The 18412-nt window shown below is 48.1% G+C and overlaps 4 protein-coding genes across 4 annotated transcripts; 2 read left to right on the top strand and 2 right to left on the bottom strand.

The window, feature by feature from the left end:
- Positions 1 to 630: 630 nt before the first annotated feature.
- Positions 631 to 9614, bottom strand: prorp (protein only RNase P catalytic subunit). Its single transcript, XM_086150521.1, has 10 exons — positions 8889 to 9614; positions 8601 to 8739; positions 8260 to 8494; positions 7862 to 8142; positions 7440 to 7487; positions 7235 to 7367; positions 3153 to 3263; positions 1530 to 1678; positions 850 to 1048; positions 631 to 779 (listed from the first exon to the last, which is right to left on the bottom strand). Exons 1-10 carry the CDS (start codon positions 9274 to 9276, stop codon positions 651 to 653), a joined length of 1812 nt encoding a protein of 603 aa, XP_086006647.1. The 5' UTR covers positions 9277 to 9614; the 3' UTR covers positions 631 to 650.
- A 267-nt stretch (positions 9615 to 9881) lies between these two features.
- Positions 9882 to 13605, top strand: ppp2r3c (protein phosphatase 2, regulatory subunit B'', gamma). The gene is made up of 13 exons (XM_086150522.1): positions 9882 to 10041; positions 10142 to 10266; positions 10539 to 10643; positions 10733 to 10845; positions 11266 to 11363; positions 11846 to 11916; positions 11999 to 12131; positions 12209 to 12264; positions 12337 to 12412; positions 12537 to 12673; positions 12831 to 12968; positions 13051 to 13110; positions 13264 to 13605. Exons 1-13 carry the CDS (start codon positions 9969 to 9971, stop codon positions 13465 to 13467), a joined length of 1389 nt encoding a protein of 462 aa, XP_086006648.1. The 5' UTR covers positions 9882 to 9968; the 3' UTR covers positions 13468 to 13605.
- A 669-nt stretch (positions 13606 to 14274) lies between these two features.
- Positions 14275 to 16922, bottom strand: fam177a1a (family with sequence similarity 177 member A1a). The gene is made up of 5 exons (XM_086150524.1): positions 16738 to 16922; positions 16148 to 16330; positions 15909 to 15975; positions 15571 to 15668; positions 14275 to 15431 (listed from the first exon to the last, which is right to left on the bottom strand). The coding sequence occupies exons 1-5, from the start codon at positions 16804 to 16806 to the stop codon at positions 15204 to 15206; spliced, it is 645 nt and encodes a 214-aa protein (XP_086006650.1). The 5' UTR covers positions 16807 to 16922; the 3' UTR covers positions 14275 to 15203.
- Positions 16923 to 17396: 474 nt separating this feature from the next.
- Positions 17397 to 18127, top strand: LOC147231621 (heat shock protein 30-like). The gene has a single exon (XM_086150301.1). It carries the CDS (start codon positions 17456 to 17458, stop codon positions 18035 to 18037), a length of 582 nt encoding a protein of 193 aa, XP_086006427.1. The 5' UTR covers positions 17397 to 17455; the 3' UTR covers positions 18038 to 18127.
- Positions 18128 to 18412: the final 285 nt, after the last annotated feature.

Raw genomic sequence — 18412 nt, 5'->3', positions numbered from 1 at the left:
CACACACACGCACACACACTTTGAGTTATGAAAGCCTGTTGTGATGTGAGAGCCGTTCGAACCCTCATCCTGACGTGTGCGTGTGTGTGTGTGTGTGTGTGTGTGTGTGTGTGTGTGTGTGAAAGCCGGATGGAGGAGCTCGGGAGGCACACGAGTGTGTTCGGCTGTGGCGGGCAGCGGGGCGGCCGGGGCCCCTGATCACGGGGCCTCCTGCCTCTGGATCCATGCGGCTGTGTGACGGCGGAGGCTCCAGGCGGCTGCAGCACATGACACATGACATGGACGCCCCGCGTGCCGCCAGTGACGCAGCGGCCCGTGACGACAGCGGGGGCGCGGTGTGTGTGTGTGTGTGAGAGGTCCGGTCACATGGTCAGCAAGGACACACACTTGACTGTGCAAGCTGGGAATTTTGCGCCGCAGCCGAGCCCCTCCCCCTGCAGGCGGGGGGGGGCGAGAGCCAATCGCAGCCGGCCCGGGGACGAGGGGCGGGGTTTAACCCGGACGCCTCGGCTGTCAATCACACCGACGTCCGGCCGATCACCCTCTCATTCCCACCGATGGACGTTTCAGTCGGCAGGGGGGCCGCGGGGGAACCCGGGTGTGAGAACACCAAACACAGGGTCTGTATCGGTAGTAAATCCTTTATTTGCTCAGTGAACCCTGGAGAGGCAGAGCCACCTCTGAGGGACCTCGTAGGTGCTCCTGTCCTCCGTGTCGTCATACGGGATGTGCCAGGAGTCCCCGGTGGTCTGGACGATGGTGTCGAATCCGGGGATCCCCTAAACACAAATGCACAACCTTCATCGGCAAAGCCCTCCTCCTCCTCTTCCTCCTCTTCCTCTTCCTCACCTGAAAGTGCACCCTCCTGCCGGGCGCTACGTGGCCCCGCACCACCAGCTGGTGGCCCCGCTGCCACTTGAAGAAGAGCCGCCTGGAGGCCCCGTCCGGCAGGCAGGCCTTGTGGTCCCTCATCAGGTCCCGGCTGACGAAGCGGCAGTGGACCCCGGAGTGCAGGGAGGCGTAGAGCAGGAAGGGGTCGTCCTCCGAGCTGTCGGGCCAGAGGAAGGGGCGGGGCTTGTTACCGCGGCAACAGCAGAACACACGCCCGGACGCGCTTTCGGCTCCGAGCCGCGGCGTCTTACCGGACAACAGCCGAATGGTTCGAGGTTCACAATTCAAACCGCGTGCTGGTACGAGAGTGTACACATTGTTGGAAATATGATTATAGATATGAATGTGAAGATTGCAACACAACAGTAAGTAGAATACGGTGCGATTTGAAGACATTTGTGTGCAGCTCGGTGTGCGACTCACAAAGTCTAGGTGCGACTTTTACACCAAATTGCTTTTGCGACAAAGAGTTTAATCTCCAACCCGGTGGTGCTTGGAGAAAATTTTTTGATGTTTTTTCCTTGAATCCACAGCCCAAAAATTCCACCAGCTGAACTAACTGGGCTCCTTCGAGAGGTCGTCTTCTAGAACCTTCCCGTGTCTCGGCGGCGGCGGAGATCCCGCCGTCGTGCGCTCACATGTTTTCGGTGAAGAAGCAGTGGGCTCTCTGCTGGAGGAGGTTCATGTTGTGGCGGCTCCAGGACCTGGAGGGACGCAGCATGTGTCTCCGCCCCAGGACCAGGACGGTCAGCCCCTGCTGCTGGAGCTCCGACACCACCGCCAGCAGCTAGTGCACACACACACATATATATATAGACACACACACACACACACACATACAAAGTACATCAATGTCTGGTGTCACGCATCTGTGTGCCCGCTGCATCAACACCCTGAACCCAAAAGCCGCCGCTGACTGCGCGTCCACTCATCACCTTCATAGGAGGCGTGGCATCGCCATGGAAACCCCGCCATGATGGCGGGAAGTGGTGCGATTTCGCAAGATTTTTCTAAATGCAATTTTTAATTTTGGGGGGGAGCGGACATGACATTCCAAGAATGATTTGAATGAAATGTCACCATTTTGAAATTTCAGACACACACACACACACACACACACACACACACACATACATACATACATACAAACACACACACACTTTGTAGTGTGCATGATTCAAAAATTAAAAATAGAACATAAATACATTTAAAAAGATATAGTTCAGTCAGTGGCAGACTCTGGGACTGAAGGGGTTAAACCGGGTTGCCATGGCGACACCAGGTACCCATTGTCAACGCGCGAGTTCGACATTAACGGAGATTCGGTGTCGGAGCGTCCGACGCCTGCCGCCGCTTCACCCCGAACACTGAAGAGGTTATTATCTTATAATTATCCACGGCTTGTGATTACAATTTTCCGCTTTGCCGAACTGTGTCATGTTATTCAAGCGAGCTACTGGTGCAAACACACACACACACACACACACACACACACACCGCAGCTTCCCGTCAATCAGTCTTAAAACCATGCAAGATGTTCACTGGAGACCCTGAATCGTCCAGATGTAGGAATAAAAGGGTGAATGGTTGGATGTGTTTTTATGATTGATGTTTATATGATTGAATGAACATCTATATGGGTTCACTTTTTGGTGTTTCAGCTTGCGGGCGTAAATTCTTACAAAAGCTTTTCCCAAATACTGAATTTATTACAGTGTATCTGACGTGCATTCATAGCACTACGGTCTAGGCGTTTCATGCGGGGTCTGAACGTGAAACCGAAATCAAAGAGGTCAATTACATGCCGCACACCCCCGCCGGCGGGCAGCTGTGGTACGTTCCAGCTCCGCCTCGGCCTTCTGAGTTTACTCATTCACAAAAATTTAAGTTAAAAGGGGCATTCTGCGGAAAATCTATCATTTAGTCTGCTTTCCACACAAAAACCACAGCGTTCTGGTTTGCAGTCACCGGAGCTGGTGAGGAAAAACGCTCTGACATATTTAAGGGCAGTTATTCTGACACACACACACACACACACACACACACACACCTCTGGGACAGACAGTGGTGGGCGGGCAAATGGGCTCGGCGGAGTTAAATCAGATATTGGCCAGCCATAGAAAAGCCCCTCCTACATACACACACTATATTTACTCATAGTGCAACTGACAGAAAAGCCCCGGGATTGAACACACTAAAAGCAAACCGCCGCCCACGTGCACGCTCCGAGCACGCAGCCTGCGGCAGCGGCGTCCCCTCACCGTGTCGGACAGCCTGGCTTTGTCCTTGCTGATGTTGGCCACGTTCAGCCCGTCCACCACCACGTCAAAGGCCGGCTTCCGCTTCACAAATGACTTGAAGGTCTCCAACTCCTGGACACACACACACACACACACACACACACACACACACACGACAGACAGGAAGTTACAAAGCGTCTGCCCAGTGATTTAAAGCAATTTAAAGAAATGCACAGACACATTGGCTCCGTCTCAGTACACGTGATCGGAGAGACAAGCTAGTTTCATGGAGGCCTCTGTGTGTGACTGATGTGTGTGTGTGTGTGTATGTGGCGCCGTGTTACGAGCCTCTAATTGAAGCAGGTGAGAGGAGAAGTTGAACAAAACCCAAAAATAAATGTAACGTGCGGAACCCCAGAGGTATTCCAGGCAGAACCTGGTCCAGCTAAGGCCTGCGAGAAGGCCGCAGATCTCCTCCTGCCGCCCGAGATGGGTTTAAAAATACAGGGGTTTCAAATAGGTTTAAAAATATAGGGCTTATAAATGAGTTTAAATAAACAAGGTTTATAAATGGTGTAAATGCATATGGGGGTTATAAATGGGCCTAAATATACAGTGGTGATAAAGAGGTTTAAATAAATAGAAGTAATAAATGGGTTTAAATCTATTGGGTTTATAAATGGGTATGATTAAATAAATAGAAGTAATAAATGGGTTTAAATCTATTGGGTTTATAAATGGGTATGATTAAATATAGAGATTAAAAAATGGTTTAAATATATGGGTGATAAATTGGTTTAAATAAATAGGGGTTAAAATAAAAGGGGGTTATAAAGGGGTTTAGATAAAAGGGGGCTATAAATGGGCCTGAATACAGAGGTTAACAAGAGGTTTAATAAGAAGTAACAAATAAATACACAACTTGAGTTATAAAGGACTTAAGAACATATAAATAAATAAGAATTATAAATGGCCTTAAATATAAGGTGTTCTAAATGGGTTTAAATAAATAGGAGTAATAAATGGGTTGAAATCTATCTGGTTTAGAAATGGGTATAAATATATAAAATATATATTAAATTGATTCAAATACATGGGGTTATAAATGGATTAAAACATATAGAGGTTATAAGTGATTTTAAATATATAGGGATTATAAAGGGGTTAGAATATATATGGGTCATAAAGGGTCACAAATGAGTTTGAATATATAAGGGATATAAATTGGTTGAAATAAATAGGGGTTACAAAGGCTTTTAAATATAAAGGGGTTGCAATGTAAGAGTCTCTATAAAGGGGTTTGAATAAATAGGGGTTATTAAAGAGGGTTTAAATATATAAAAGGCATTTCACTCAACACGAGGAGGTCAGACTTGGAGGCCACCTGCCGCCGCCGCCGCCTCCCCAGGGGTGATGGCGGTGGGCGGCGGCGCTGCAGCACAGAACAGGCCTGCAGCAGTGGAACATTGTTTGTACTTTCACTTTTAGATGGCCACGGTATGGAAATAGGTCTCTGTGAATCCCCCCGGACTCGAAACTCAGATACAGAGCATCAGAAGGTGCCGTCTTAACGTGACCTTCGGGGGGGGGTGATGGTGTCGGATCGAAACGCCGGCTCCTGATCTTCCCCGGACGGACCGACTGAGCCCGACCTCGCGGGAGCATCACGTCTCGCGGCGCCGGGTGAACGGCTGACGTTTGATTGACAGCGGGGTGGAGTCACAGAAGCGGGGGGTGAAATTGCAAAAATTAAAAATCAGATTACCAAAGTGGGAGACGAGAGGGAGGAGAGGAAGGAAACAGAGAGAAAGAAAAGTCCATTATAATTATCCGGGGACTTTCCAGAGTAGATATGTGAAACCAGCTTATTGTGCTGCTGGGGATAATATGACTGCAAACACACACACACGCACACACACACTTCAAGTTCAACACTTTTACACAAAGCAAGATAGGAACTTATATTTACATCCACAACCATTTCCCAGCCCTTGTCGGTAAATTGACATATTTTTCTTCAGTTCCTATTCATTCAAATCACAGGACCACGTATAGAGACGTCCAACCGTTCACCCTCTCATTCTTTAAATTTAGAGTCTGCTGGGAGGAAGAACCCAAAAGAACATCCGTGTATTTAATATTATTCTCCTCTGATTTCTCCCTGCTGATCCGCGGCTCTGCGTTGGACGCGATTGCTCCCCAGTGCGGTGCGTCTCATTCCCGGCATTCCTGACCGGAACCACTTTCAATTCCCCTTCTTATTTCGTTTCAGCCGGAGCTCGACTGGTAGACGGGAACCGTGGCCTTCGGCTATTTCGCGTAATTTAAAAGTGATTTAATCCGTCCGATTGGCTCACGCCGTGACTTGGCACGTTCGCTTTCAGTTAGTGGTGCGACGAGAAGGGATGGGGGGGGAATTCTTCATTTCCTGTCGGTGGAGACCGAAATACCTCAGCAGCAGCAGCAGCAGCAGCAGCAGCAGGGTGGCCGTCGCGCAAAATGTCATCCAGACGCTCAGGCGGCGCTGTAATGAACCCTAATCTGATCAAAAAACCTCACGAGGTTCGCTAATGATACTCCCGTTAGCCACACATGTACTTTGTTTTTTTTTTTGCTAATTAGCAAGTCCTGCAGCAGAACAGCAACCAGGAAGAGAGAGGTGTGTGTGCGTGTGTGTGTGTGCAGACCTGTCTGTCCTGAAACTGTGCAGACTGTCTAGATGTGTGAACTTCAGGTCTGCTTTGGGGGATTTACACAGACATGCTTTTTTTTTTTTTTTTTTTTTTCTCTTCTGGGGTAGCTATTTGGTACCTCAGTCAACCGCAAACCTTTATTGAAAATACATTACTGTCAAATGGGAGCGTTTTGGAAAAAGTTTTAAGAAAGTGAAAATGTTCTGGATGTGAATCAGACAACAGTAGAAACTCAGGTTGTCTTAAATACTCATTCATTCATTATCTGTCAATGGACGAGAGTCAGGGTTCACCCCGGGCCGGTCCAATCACAGAGCCACACATAAATACATGCAGAAATTCATCCTGCTATTCACAAATCTGGACAATTTTGGGTCTCCTGTATGTTTTTTGGACTGTGGGAGGAACCCTGGAGAACCTGGAGGAGCCCCACGCAGACACGGGGAGAACATGGAGTCTCCACAGAGAAAAACACAGAGTGGGAGCCATAATGAGTCTTGCTAAATCGGAAGCGCTAACCACTGCACTGCCCATATATATAAACAGTATATGTATGTTTATGTAACTATATATATACATTAATAACTGAAGTTTTGCGCAACTGGTCTTCAGTTCCATGCAGGACCGTGCTGATGCGTCTGCACGTCAAATCACGTTGTGCTCGCCGCCCCCCCAACACACCCCCGACCCCACGTGCCTCCACCTTCCCTCTGGTCTGAGAGGCAGCGTTTGAACTCAAATATTAACGAAGAGTTAATGAAATCAGGCTCCCGGCCCCCTCGATCCCAACGTCCGTCTGCGGACTAGATTCGCACAGGACAGAGGAGGAAGCTCCAGCTTGTCAGAATGTCCTCGAAATGGAGTATGACATGTTAATAACTACAATTACAAGTGCAGCCAAGCTTTTTTTTTTCCTCTTTTTTTTCTGGCAGAACCTCAGACGCACTGCCAGAACCCAAGTCAGCACATTCCAGCCCGACAAAAACACAAGGGGGCCTCCAAAACACGGCGAATAAGTTTGCAGGAACGCCATCTCCGGCGAAAAAGAAGATCTTTTGATTTTATGTTTGCTCTGAAAATCAAAACCGCCAACATCACTTGCTCCCGTCCAGTTTCCACTCGGCGTGCCCCTCGGGGATATGCAGCATCTGCTCGGCCCATCAGGTACTTTCATTTTTACCAGGACCTATATTTGCGGTGCGCTATTGTAACCCCGCCCGGTAGTCTCGGTTCTCGGTTCAGACTCTAAAAGCTGCTTCTGAAAGCCGCTTCGGCGAGAAAAAAACCAAACGGGCAGAGCTGCACGTGCAGCAAAGTCGCCCCCTAGCCGGAGAAGGTGTTTAAGAAAGACAAATCATCAAGAGGAGGAGGTGTGTGTGTATGTGTGTGTGTGTGTGTGTTCGGACCGACCTCTGGCGTCGTCTTGTTGAAAACGTCCTGGCCACGGATGACGTCTGTCAGGACCCGGTCCCTGAGCTGCCGGTATTCCTCTGCCGTCAGCTGGATGGACTCTAACTCTTTGCCGCAGCACAGGCACGAACCCCTGCAACACGCACAGACATATTGCACGTTGTTCTACGCATCGTGCAAACCCGTGGAAAAGAGGTGCACCTACTGCGGGGTGGCGCTGGTCCACTGTCCTGTCCATTTCTGCCCCGGGAGGCTGGAATCAGAGGGGGAGAGGAGGTTAAATCCAGGATCTGGTTGATCTACTTAGAAACAAAAGTAGAAGTGTGTTTCATTTAATTCATCCTTTATTAATCCCTGTGGGGAAATTCATTCTCTGCAATGAACCCATCATGGATTAACCAAATTGTACGATACGCCTTATAAGCTGTTTGAATCAGGTTTTTCATTGATGCGGATTTAAAATCAAGCGGTGGCCTTTTCAGATTTGTGATTTGTGATTTATTAACCCTTCCTGACCAGACCAACATCTCTCTCAGAATCGTCCTCTCAAATCACGGCGCCGCTCAAGAGGAACTTGCCGCGGACTTCGAATATCTAAATTAAATATCTCGGACCACCGGCTGCTACCTTTCAAACCAGTTCTTGATGCTCCTGGCCAGGCTCAGTTGTGGGTAGACTTGGTTGTCCCTCATGTGGAGGAGGACTCCCAGCAGCCTCTCCTGGGACGAGGCCCCTCCATCCTCCACGTTCGCTCCCACCTTCTGGAACAGGCTTTCCCAGGTCTCCTGATGGGGGGTGAGTCCCATCTCCATCAGCTCGTCGTAAAGACCCCAGGCGGTTTCCGCTTCACCGTTCAGCATCGCAGCCCGGATGACGTCCCCGTAGTTACGCGGCGACGGGGTAAACACCTGGAGGGTGATGGTAAACAGCAGGCGGTTATATCCTCCACCTCAAACAACAAGTCATACTTAATGGGACGTTAAATAATGGCAGCCTTTTCTGTTTACGCATCTTTCCAAACTTACCCTCTTGAGATCTTCCAGGATGCTGGCGGCCTCCCTCCACCTCGTCGTTCGGCTGAAGGACTTGATAAACAGGCTGGAAGCTCCCGTTTCCAGAGCGGGGAAACTTCCGCGCATGATGTCGTACACGTCGAACGCTTCTGTGTCGTGGCCCCCGCTCACGCACAGCGTCAGGTAACGCAGCAGCAGCTCGTAGGAAAGGGTTCCTGTTTCTGTGGCGACAAATGTCAGCAGGGACCTGTGGAAGGGAGGTTCGGATATAATCGTCTATCTTGAGTTGTCGTCAGGCCGACAATCGCTGGACCCCAACGTCTCGCCTGCCTAAACCCCCCTTTTCCTCTTACTTGGCGATATCCAGCTCTGCCTTCGCGGTGAACAGCGTGCACATCATCTGGACGTCAAAGCGCGGTGGATTTCCCAGAGACTCCTTCAACTCCTTCCACTCCTCGGCAGAGAGCGCGCGGTCCGGCGGTTGCAACTTCCCTAGAAGATACGAGAAAGCTCTGGTGAAGCAGATTATCTATTTAATCTACTTCAGAGGTTAGCTATGCCTCAGGGAATTCAAGGAAGTCTTTATTACACCAAAAACTTCCTGTGTGTGTGTAGATCTCTTCAGAAAACACATCTCCTACCTTCTCTCCTGGTACCCCTCCTCACAGGATCCGCCTCCTCTTCTTCCAAGGCCTGGCCAGTCTTCCTCTTCAGCATCTCCGCCGTCCTCTTCGCCGTCCCGGCGGCAAACACTGATTTGTTCGGGGGAGGCCTCCTCTGAGGAGCGAAGGTCTTCTCTCCTCCCTCCGCTGCACCATCCCACAATCCCCCTTTCTCCCGTCCAACGACATTACTTTTTAGTCCATTACTCCTTCGCCCGTTTCCTCCGCCTGGGCTGGGGTTAAAGTCTCTTGTGGACAAACAGCGTGCACTTGGAGGCAAAAACAGAGATGCTGAACATGCTTGATGTATGAGAGGCTTTAGTGGTTTTAGGCACCTTTGGACTTTCAGCATCAGAGTAGACGCCATGTCTGCTTGGATGTCTTATGCAGGAGTCATGTCGACGCTTACTACATATTCCATGTCGTGAAAAAATCTGAATAAATACTTTCACTCAAGAGAAACACAAAATTAACAGTGGTATTAGTTACAATAAGTTAGGAGGCTGTCAATCAAACATGGCTGCTGGCCGTGCTGGGGCTGAACTTTAGCGGTTATTTAAGCCAGACAGCAGAACTCTCTCTCTCTCTTCAATTTAGCATAACTATTATCCTGAGATAAACCTGCCTTTGAATTGAAATACTCATCTTATTTCAGCTCATCGATATCCATGCCGGGATATGTTGACATTAGTCGCACGTAATGACGTCATCAATAAGCGACGGCGGCCTCAACACACACCTTTGAAACCGGAAAAAGATATTTTCACAATAAAAGCATCATTTTAATACTGTGTGAAAAATATCCAAAGTTTGTGGACAAATATGACAAAAATATTCTCTTTCACAAACATAAGCATGTTTTTTCTTAATTTAAGGCTAGTTTTTTATTAGTTCGGATGGCTATAAACTGAATTTAAAACACAAGAAAAAAAATATTTCGAAAGTAAACCGGAAACGCGTAGTTTTGTGTGGTTAGCAACTTCACATCGTCCCATTTCAGGCGGTTTCCAAGATCGAAAAAGTGAATTATGATGTAATTTTTTAGAGTTACGTTAAAAAATGGCCATGGCCAAAGAAAAACAGCCCCACTGGTCGGATATTTTGAAAAGGAGGCTAACAAACACCCCGAATGGTAAGCAATAACGTTGGCTAATGTTAAGCTAACCTTCAGATTGAGCTCATCTATCGAGCCAAAGTGTGTTTACACTCACCGATTGTGTCCGAAATTACAGCCGAGAGGAGCGAAGACGAAAAGAAAGCGGAGGAAACCGAACTTTTCTCCAAGTTTTACTTGGAATGGAAGGGTGGAGGCGACCAGGACAAGTCCTACAAGAACATCCCGAGGTTTTACTACAGGGTACTGATCCGCTCGGTCGTTTAAGTTGTTTTTATTTTGTATAACTCAAGAAGACAGATCTCTTGTTCATCTCAACAACGGTAGTTTTAAATTCAAATGTCCATGTAAGTCGTATCATCAGGAAACAAAGTCATGGTTTAAAGATGAGAACATCAGCCACCAAAGAATCTGGACTGTCAGAGTAAAGATTCTTGACATAAGTATTTGAGTATAACAAGAGAGTCAAAGAGAGAAGGCAGAGAAATCATAACAGCTCTGGTGTGGATTTGCAGCTCCCAGCAGAAGATGAAGTTTTACTCCAGAAGCTGAGAGAGGAATCCAGAGCAGTTTTCCTCCAGAGGAAGAGCAGAGAGCTGCTCGATAATGAAGAGCTGCAGGTAACACATCCCTCTGAAGACCTGCTTCCTTCTCTTCCCAAATGAATCTGGTGTTCTTTTTCTTTTAACTCACTCTGGCTCTTTTGCAGAATCTGTGGTTTCTGCTGGACAAGCACCAGGTGCCTCCGGTGAGCGGGGAGGAGGCCATGATCAGCTATGAGGCCTTCCTGCAGGTCGCAGATAAAGCCGGTCCCAAGTGCACGTACGTTTTAAGGGAGTTTTACGTTTTCGATGGAGCGACGTGTCGTCGTCTGACCTCATGTTACCATATTCTATCAGACCACATTCAGATTGGGTTCCGTGTCTGTCATTCCTGGCTGCTGTTTTCAAATTCACACGTAGAAAATGGCACGAGTTCCACCTGGATGGACAGCGCGACATCAGAGATCCAAACATTACTGGTGCACTGCTGGATTTTTGAGGCTAAATCCTATTAATAAAGATGTAAATGGACACTTCAGCGCATTCTGTGCGTCAGCAGCAAGCCGACGCCTGGCTCGATTTCACATGCTTTCACCCGCCGCCTGCAGCCGCTGGCTAATTACATATGACTGAAGAAATGTAAACAGAGCAGAGAGCAGTAACAGCTTCTCCCTGTTTGTTGCCCCACTTTCCCCATCAGGAAATTCTTCACGGCAAGAGTTTACGCCAAGCTGTTCCACAGCGACCCGTACGGCAGAATCTCCATCATGCAGTTCTTTAACTATGTCATGAGGAAAGGTAGGAAGCCTAGTTGTTCCCTCTCCTTTGTCCTGTTCCAGTTTAAAACAGGATGACAACACACTGAACGGCAAAATGCATCATAGCTATACGAGTGAAAGCAAAAAGAGAAAAAAGAAGAAAAAAGTGTAAATAACACTCAGTGATTAGTCTTAGTACTTATAATTAGTATAAAAATAAAAGATTAATAAATCCAGTACGTGCTCCAATTGAAATAGAAATACGAATACATTCTGTCTATTTCATTTGTATTCTACATTTTTGTGTTATTTTAGTTTTTGAAAATGGCTTTTAGTTCCAACTTTATGCAAAACACAGAATGCTCCCCCTAGCGGCAGGTGTTGGTACTGCACCATGGGAGATGAACAGAGACCTCGTTGGTCCCGAAGCTCCTTCTAGGTTTCAAGAGAACCATTGTGCGCTATGTGATGACTCACCTTTGACCTCCTCCTCCTCCTCTTCTTCTCCTCTCTTTGAACCAGTGTGGCTCCATCAGACCCGGATAGGCCTGAGTCTATACGATGTGGCAGGGCAGGGCTACCTGAGAGAATCGGTGAGCGCAGCAGCCGACAGCCGGCCGCTTCCAGCGGCCCCCGGCAGCATTGGTGCTCTAACCGCCTATAATCGCCTTGCAGGACCTGGAGAACTATATCCTGGAGCTGATCCCCACGCTGCCCCAGCTGGACGGCCTGGAGAAGTCCTTCTACTCCTTCTACGTCTGCACGGCTGTTCGCAAGTTCTTTTTCTTCCTGGACCCGCTCCGCACCGGTGAGACAGAGGACGCGGAAAGAGACGGAATCGACGCGTTCGCTTTTCACAACATCTCGCCGTTTTGTTTTTCTCAGGGAAGATTAAAATCCAGGACATCTTGGCCTGCAGCTTCCTGGACGACCTGCTGGAGGTACGACACTTTACAGACATTGTAACCGCATACAGTATGTTCATCTCCTAACTTCTTGTTTGGGACGGCCAGCTGCGAGACGAGGAGCTGTCCAAAGAGAGCCAGGAATCCAACTGGTTCTCGGCGCCCTCGGCCCTCCGCGTCTACGGTGAGTGCGTGCACGCTCCGAGACCAATGCGTTCCTAATCCACATTATTGGGAGTGAGAGAGTGAACGGCGGGACGTCTCCAGAAGGTAGAAGCTATCCATTCAGCTGATTGTCAACTCCGCAGGCCAGTATCTTAACCTGGACAAAGACCACAACGGCATGCTGAGCAAGGAGGAGCTCTCGCGTTACGGCACCGCCACGCTGACCTCGGTCTTCCTTGATCGAGTCTTTCAGGAGTGCCTCACCTACGATGGAGAGATGGTACGAGCGGGGGATGGACACGCAGGGCTTAACCACCATGGGGAGACAACGCATGCAACGTCTTCCACTAACTAATTAGACGTCTCAGTCCACCTTGAGCATCCAGGAAATCATTTTCTGTTTTGTTCTTTCTCATTTTCAATTGGGTTTATTCCAGGATTATAAGACCTATTTGGACTTTGTGCTGGCCTTGGAAAACAGGAAGGAGCCGGCAGCCCTGCAGTACATTTTCAAATTGCTGGACATGGAGAACCAGGGGTTCCTCAACGTCTTCTCCCTCAACTACTTCTTCAGGGTATCTGTGGCAAACACGCTGGATACAGTTGGCCTGGGTAGTGAGGGGTTAAAAACACAACGTTGTCTGTTTTCTTCTTCAGGCAATTCAGGAACAGATGAAGCTCCACGGTCAGGAGCCGGTGTCCTTTCAGGATGTCAAGGCACGCACGCACACACACACACACACACACACACACACACACACACACACACAGTAAGATACACACATTCATCTTTTCACATGTACTTTTGTCAGTTCACACACCTTCTCAAAGTTCTCAGGAAGCTGAACAGTTTGAATGTTAACCCCCCAGGACGAGATCTTTGACATGGTGAAGCCCAAAGACCCCTACAAGATCACACTCCAGGACCTGGTGAACAGTTGCCAGGGCGACACGGTCACCAGCATCCTGATCGACCTCAATGGCTTCTGGACCTACGAGAACAGGGAGGTGCTGGTCACCAACGACAGCGATGGCGGCGGCGGAGGCAGCGCAGCCGACCTGGATGACTCATGAGTCCTCACTCCTCCCTCCTCTGAACCTTCAGCTGAAGCCGTGCCAACAGGAAGCTGAGCTTGGTGTAAATATTGCTGTTCCCGCTTTAAACAAATGTCTTACTGGAACCTGTTCCAATAAATGTTTCCTCTTTTCTCACCTCCTTGTTTCCTCATCCTCACAAGAAACTATGAACGAGTGAACAGGGAGAAACAGGAACGTCAGGAAAAAGACAGTCTCGGTCTATTAGCCCAAAAACATTAAAATTATAATTGTTTTCATACAAAAGAGTTCCATTTGAAAATTTCAGATTTTGCTGTTCTTTTGATGTCGGTATTCAACGGGTGAAAATCTAGAGGTGGAGTTTATTTCTAATCATTTAAAATGATGTGTAATGTACGATTGTGACTAGGACTAAAGACTTCAATTTTGATTAATTATTAACTTTAACGAACGTCATTGCCAGGGAAGTCAAGCAGGTAAAGGCATTAGGGCGCTAATCCTAAAACCCATTTATTCATTAGCCACACCGCTAATCTTGGTTAGTCGCGGGGGCTGGAGCCAATCCTCGCCGACGCTGGTCAAAGAAGCGGGGTTCACGCTGCGCGGGTCAGCTGTCAATCAAAGGGCCGACATATATAGACAACCAACCATTCAACCTCTCACACCTTATGGACCATTAAATCCTCAATGCACCTACTGGTGTTTGGACTGTTTTTGGACTGGGGGGAAGGCGGGGAACCCAGGAAGAACGTAGAAAACCCAGTCCACCACCAGAACTGAACCTGGAACTGTCACTGGAGGTGACAAAAATAGAAAAAGAAACTATTTGAATGTATCAAGGTTTTATTAATATAAATATGATATAAAGATATAACAGATGGTGAGTCAGTTACGATATTAAAGTAACAAGATTTACGCACCAACATAATTTAAAGCTCATCTCTTTTAACAGCTTGATTTTGAAATATAGGTGTGTGTCATTTCCTGAAGAAGAAGAAGAAAAAGGCCACGGTGTGTCTGCACCCGCTTCAATCCCCGGCTCTCGCTTTGCTCTGCGAGAGGACGGGACATTCGGCCCGATGGCCAGGTCAAAACAACGGGAGGCTTCTAACGGCCGAGCCACGGCGGCAGAGTGTGAGTGTGTGTACAGCCCTCATTTTACCATGGAGCACGTCCTGTCTCTGCACCCCCTTCACTGGTTGGGACATTTGTTGACAAATGCGCAGGACGCACAGTCGACGGTGTTACAGGCGACTAGAAAACAGCAGTTTCTTCAGTGATTGAAATTGTCAGACTCAGAAGTGACGCAGGCGTTTCACGCTGCTCACGCAGTGGTAGTTGGAAAAATATGTTTAAGGCCTTACGTATGACTTGAAATGCCAGAGCTGTCTGAAGGACTGAGCCGGAGCACTGATGCACCTTGTGCCTCTTGTTAAGAGCTCAGAAGTACAAAAAAAAAAATCTAAAAGCGTCGAGCTGATGATGCACATGGCGGATCTGGCTGACAGTAAAGCATGGCGGGTGTAAAAAACCGTCTAAACCGCCAAGAACAGTAAAGGACGGACCGACTTGATACCAATCCGGCTTTTACAGAACAGATGCTGCACTCTCGGCCCTGTGGCTGCCCATGCATCCCTTTTTGAATTAAATAAAAGTATAGAAAAACAACCTTAATATCGACGTAAAGAGCCAACTATATTAATGTCCTCAATTTATAGCTATGCGTTACTGTTGGAGCGTCGGTCTGGGAGCCTTCAGGACGGCAGAGGAGCTGAGACACTGCTGGGTTCTTCTGGGTCGAGAGGAGGTTCTGGCTCGAGTTCGAAGGAGATGTTCACGAAGGAGGCCCCAGACGCCTCTGGCTGCTCGCTGGTAGCAAGACGATGGGAAGCCGTGGCATCCAGCTGCTCCGCCTGCCGCTGCTCCGCAAACCTTCGCTCCGCCTCATCTGCCAGACGGTTCTCCTCCTCTTCCTCCTCCTCCTGTTAGCACACAAAGCTTCACATGACCATCACAGAATCCACAAGCTTTTGTGTGCGTGGACCGGGTATTGAGCCGTTTGTAGCCGAGCTGGACGGTCATGTGGGTTGGTGGGTGTGTGAGCAGGAGCACGTGACTTACCTCCTTCTTCATACGGTAGTACTCATCAATTGCATACTGATACTTTGGGGAAGTGATGCCAAATAGAGAGGCCAGTCTCTCCCCCATGTAATCACACACTGCGAAGGACACAAACACAGTCAGTGCTCATGGATTCATCTGACCAGGTTCTCTGCTTAGTACAAAATTACATACATTATATCAAACAAAATCTCACTCTTAGAAAACTGCTATTATTTCAGAAAACTCCAGTTTAACAAACTAATTAATGAGTCTTTTTGTAGGGGGATTACAAGCAAAAACATGCTATGTTGTCAACCTTTAACAGGAGCTAGATCTCAACAGGACACACATTTTACCTGAGATAGTGGACGTGGCCATTCTCCACATTTGGAACCAGAAATAGGGCCCCCACGTCAGTTTAGACTGGAAGACATTTGTAGAGAGAGGAGAACATTAAAAAAAGAAAAATCATCTGATGTGCATGACATGAAGATGGCCAAACACAATCCTTCATCATCCATCTAGATGGATCTCCTGCAGAGACCAACCTCCACTGGTTTCATTGTCATTCACCCCTGTCACCAATGGCCCTTACCGCATCTACTGGCATGGCCTCCTTCTTCACAGGCTCTTCCTCCTCCTCATCTGTGCTGTATTCCTCCATGGTCTCCCCGCTGGCGAAGTAGACGGTCCGGCGGGGGACTTTCACCTTCCCGCACCTCCCTTCGGGCTCACCCATCTCCACCGTCTCACAGTCTGTCCACTTTCCCTCGGGATTCTGCAGGTGGTTCCACACAGACCAAGTTTGTATGAACATATGTGTGTGTGTGTATGTGTGTTAACCTTGCCGTGTCTCTGTCTCTGTACTGGGACTTGTTGTTCCAGTTGGCTATGTCCAGTTTACTGATTTATTATGGGTATTTGGTATATGTTGACATATTACGTAGAATGAATCTATTATTTGAATTATTTACAGAAACTTTTACTTTTCTTGTGCTGGCTACTAACTGTTATTATCAACCCTGGAAAAAAACAGCTTAACTAAAAAATTACTCCAATAAAGTTCGCATGTGTGTTAATGGACAACAAGTTAGCAAATGAGCTAAGGAAATATGTGAAGGTTGGCCCAGTCCACGGTTTTTTCAGTCGCCGACGGGTTAGAATTCAGCCACCGCTCGGTCTCACCTTTTCAATTTCCATTGTTTGTCCCAGGGAAACGTTGATATTTGTTAAAAACAGCGATAAGTCTGCCATATCGGTAAAACACCCCTCCTTACTGACGGGAAGCTTTTTATGTTTGTTATTTACAGAAGCACTTCCGCCTGGCGTTCTTCTTCTACCCTACTTCCGGTTGTTTGTCCCCCGTGATGTGCAACACTGCCCCCTAGCGGCAAGGAGCGGCTAATAAATTGAAAAGTTTGCTAAAATCAAATCTAAGTCTAAAAAAAAAAACCGACACGATCAGATACTATATTTTGATTTCCTTATGTTTTCAAATCGGGATCATAATATTTGTAACTTGATTCTAGTATATAGTGACAACATGCTCAGACCGAAGAGTGGGAAAGTCTTCTCGTCTTCTCGAGAGAAAGTGAGAAAGATCTTCTCGATTCCTCTGTGGGTTTATAACATGTGGAGAAATTGACAATAAAGCTGACTTTTACTTTGAGAGCAATATCGCACAAGAGTGACTCAGAGCCCAGGTTGGTATATGACGTCAACACACCAGGAAACACCACCATCTGCTGGAGCTTAGTGGAAAGGACTGGAAAGTTCTTGAAGCCTCTGGACCATCTTCACTCAAAGCATAAAAGCCTTGACTGTCTCACCGAGGAGACACAAGCTAAGCAGCGACACAGAGGAGAACACACACTCTCAGCGGCATTTCACCCTGACATTGAAGATGCTTTGCGTTCATGGATTCCCCAGTCCATCCCTGGCTCTCTACCAGCCTGCGCTCGGGCTGTGGCCGGAGGTCAGGCCTCAGCACGGATACCTCAGGCAGCTCTGCAGGGGTTCGAAGCTGATGGGAAAACTTCAGGAGGAGATCCGGAAGGAGACGCGGCCACTCTGCTGCCAGCGGGAGAAAGACGGAGAGCCCTTTGGCCTGATTCTGGACACTCGAGGATTTTCTCCAGAGGAGCTGACGGTCAAACAGGTGGGACGGAAGCTGAAGGTCAGCGGGAGGACCGAGGAGAAGCAGGAAGACGAGGGAGGCTGCTACTTTCATTCCCTGCGGGAGTTCAGACGAGAGTTTGAGCTTCCCGAAGGCGTGAAGGCCGAAGACGTCACCTGCCGCCTTTCTCCAGAGGGGAGGCTCCACATCCAGGCGGCCACGGCTCCCAGCGTGAAGGAGGCCGAGAGAGAGCTGACCATCAGGAGGAGCCTGCCGGAGGAGGAACAGCAGAGTGTGCGCCCAAACACAGAAGACGGCGGCCCAGGGACGGACGACAGCGTCCAGGACCAACCTGCAAACATGGACTGACCTGCGCATTGACCACAGAGGACCATCTGATTTTCCCTTTTTTTGTGATGTTGTCTACACTTAACTGTTTAATAAATACATTTATTGGCAGCGGAAGTGTTTTCATTTCTTAAAACTTTTTGTTCAACTTCATTTCTAACCTTAAAGTATTTAAAGAGTGAATATCCAACACTGAAACGCTATCATCATGCAGACTCAAAGCTCGGTTATTGGACCATTAACCTTCTCCAGGCAAATGTTGCAGATTTGCGACAGCCAAATATCAGATTTTTCCTGCAACTACAACTTAATTTGAGCCTGAGAGGGTTAAGAATTGCTTAATATTCATACACACAATTCCATTCTGTCTGCTGGTGAACTGGGGAAGCAGGAACC

This window comes from Fistularia commersonii, chromosome 8 (assembly GCF_037954325.1).
Source record: "Fistularia commersonii isolate RoL2024-O1a breed Wild chromosome 8, RoL_Fcom_v1.0, whole genome shotgun sequence".
NCBI classification, from domain to species: Eukaryota; Metazoa; Chordata; class Actinopteri; order Syngnathiformes; family Fistulariidae; genus Fistularia; species Fistularia commersonii.
The sequence above is the reverse complement of the archived record's forward strand: the minus strand, read 5'-3'. Positions and strand labels throughout refer to the sequence as shown.

Bases quoted from the DNA above. Each gene is read 5' to 3' on its own strand.
- prorp (XM_086150521.1), bottom strand. From the start codon at position 9,276: ATGGCGTCTACTCTGATGCTGAAAGTCCAAAGGTGCCTAAAACCACTA. The intron at 8,740-8,888 runs GTAGGAGATGTG...CGTATCTTCTAG, and splicing joins GAGGGGTACCAGGAGAGAAG to GGAAGTTGCAACCGCCGGAC. The intron at 1,049-1,529 runs GTGAGCGCACGA...CTGGCCCGACAG, and splicing joins TGCTTCTTCACCGAAAACAT to CTCGGAGGACGACCCCTTCC.
- ppp2r3c (XM_086150522.1), top strand. From the start codon at position 9,969: ATGGCCATGGCCAAAGAAAAACAGCCCCACTGGTCGGATATTTTGAAA. The intron at 10,644-10,732 runs GTAACACATCCC...GCTCTTTTGCAG, and splicing joins TCGATAATGAAGAGCTGCAG to AATCTGTGGTTTCTGCTGGA. The intron at 12,674-12,830 runs GTACGAGCGGGG...GGTTTATTCCAG, and splicing joins TCACCTACGATGGAGAGATG to GATTATAAGACCTATTTGGA.
- fam177a1a (XM_086150524.1), bottom strand. From the start codon at position 16,806: ATGGCAGACTTATCGCTGTTTTTAACAAATATCAACGTTTCCCTGGGA. The intron at 15,976-16,147 runs GTAAGGGCCATT...AATGTCTTCCAG, and splicing joins AGGCCATGCCAGTAGATGCG to TCTAAACTGACGTGGGGGCC. The intron at 15,432-15,570 runs GTAAGTCACGTG...GTGTGCTAACAG, and splicing joins ACTACCGTATGAAGAAGGAG to GAGGAGGAGGAAGAGGAGGA.
- LOC147231621 (XM_086150301.1), top strand. From the start codon at position 17,456: ATGCTTTGCGTTCATGGATTCCCCAGTCCATCCCTGGCTCTCTACCAG.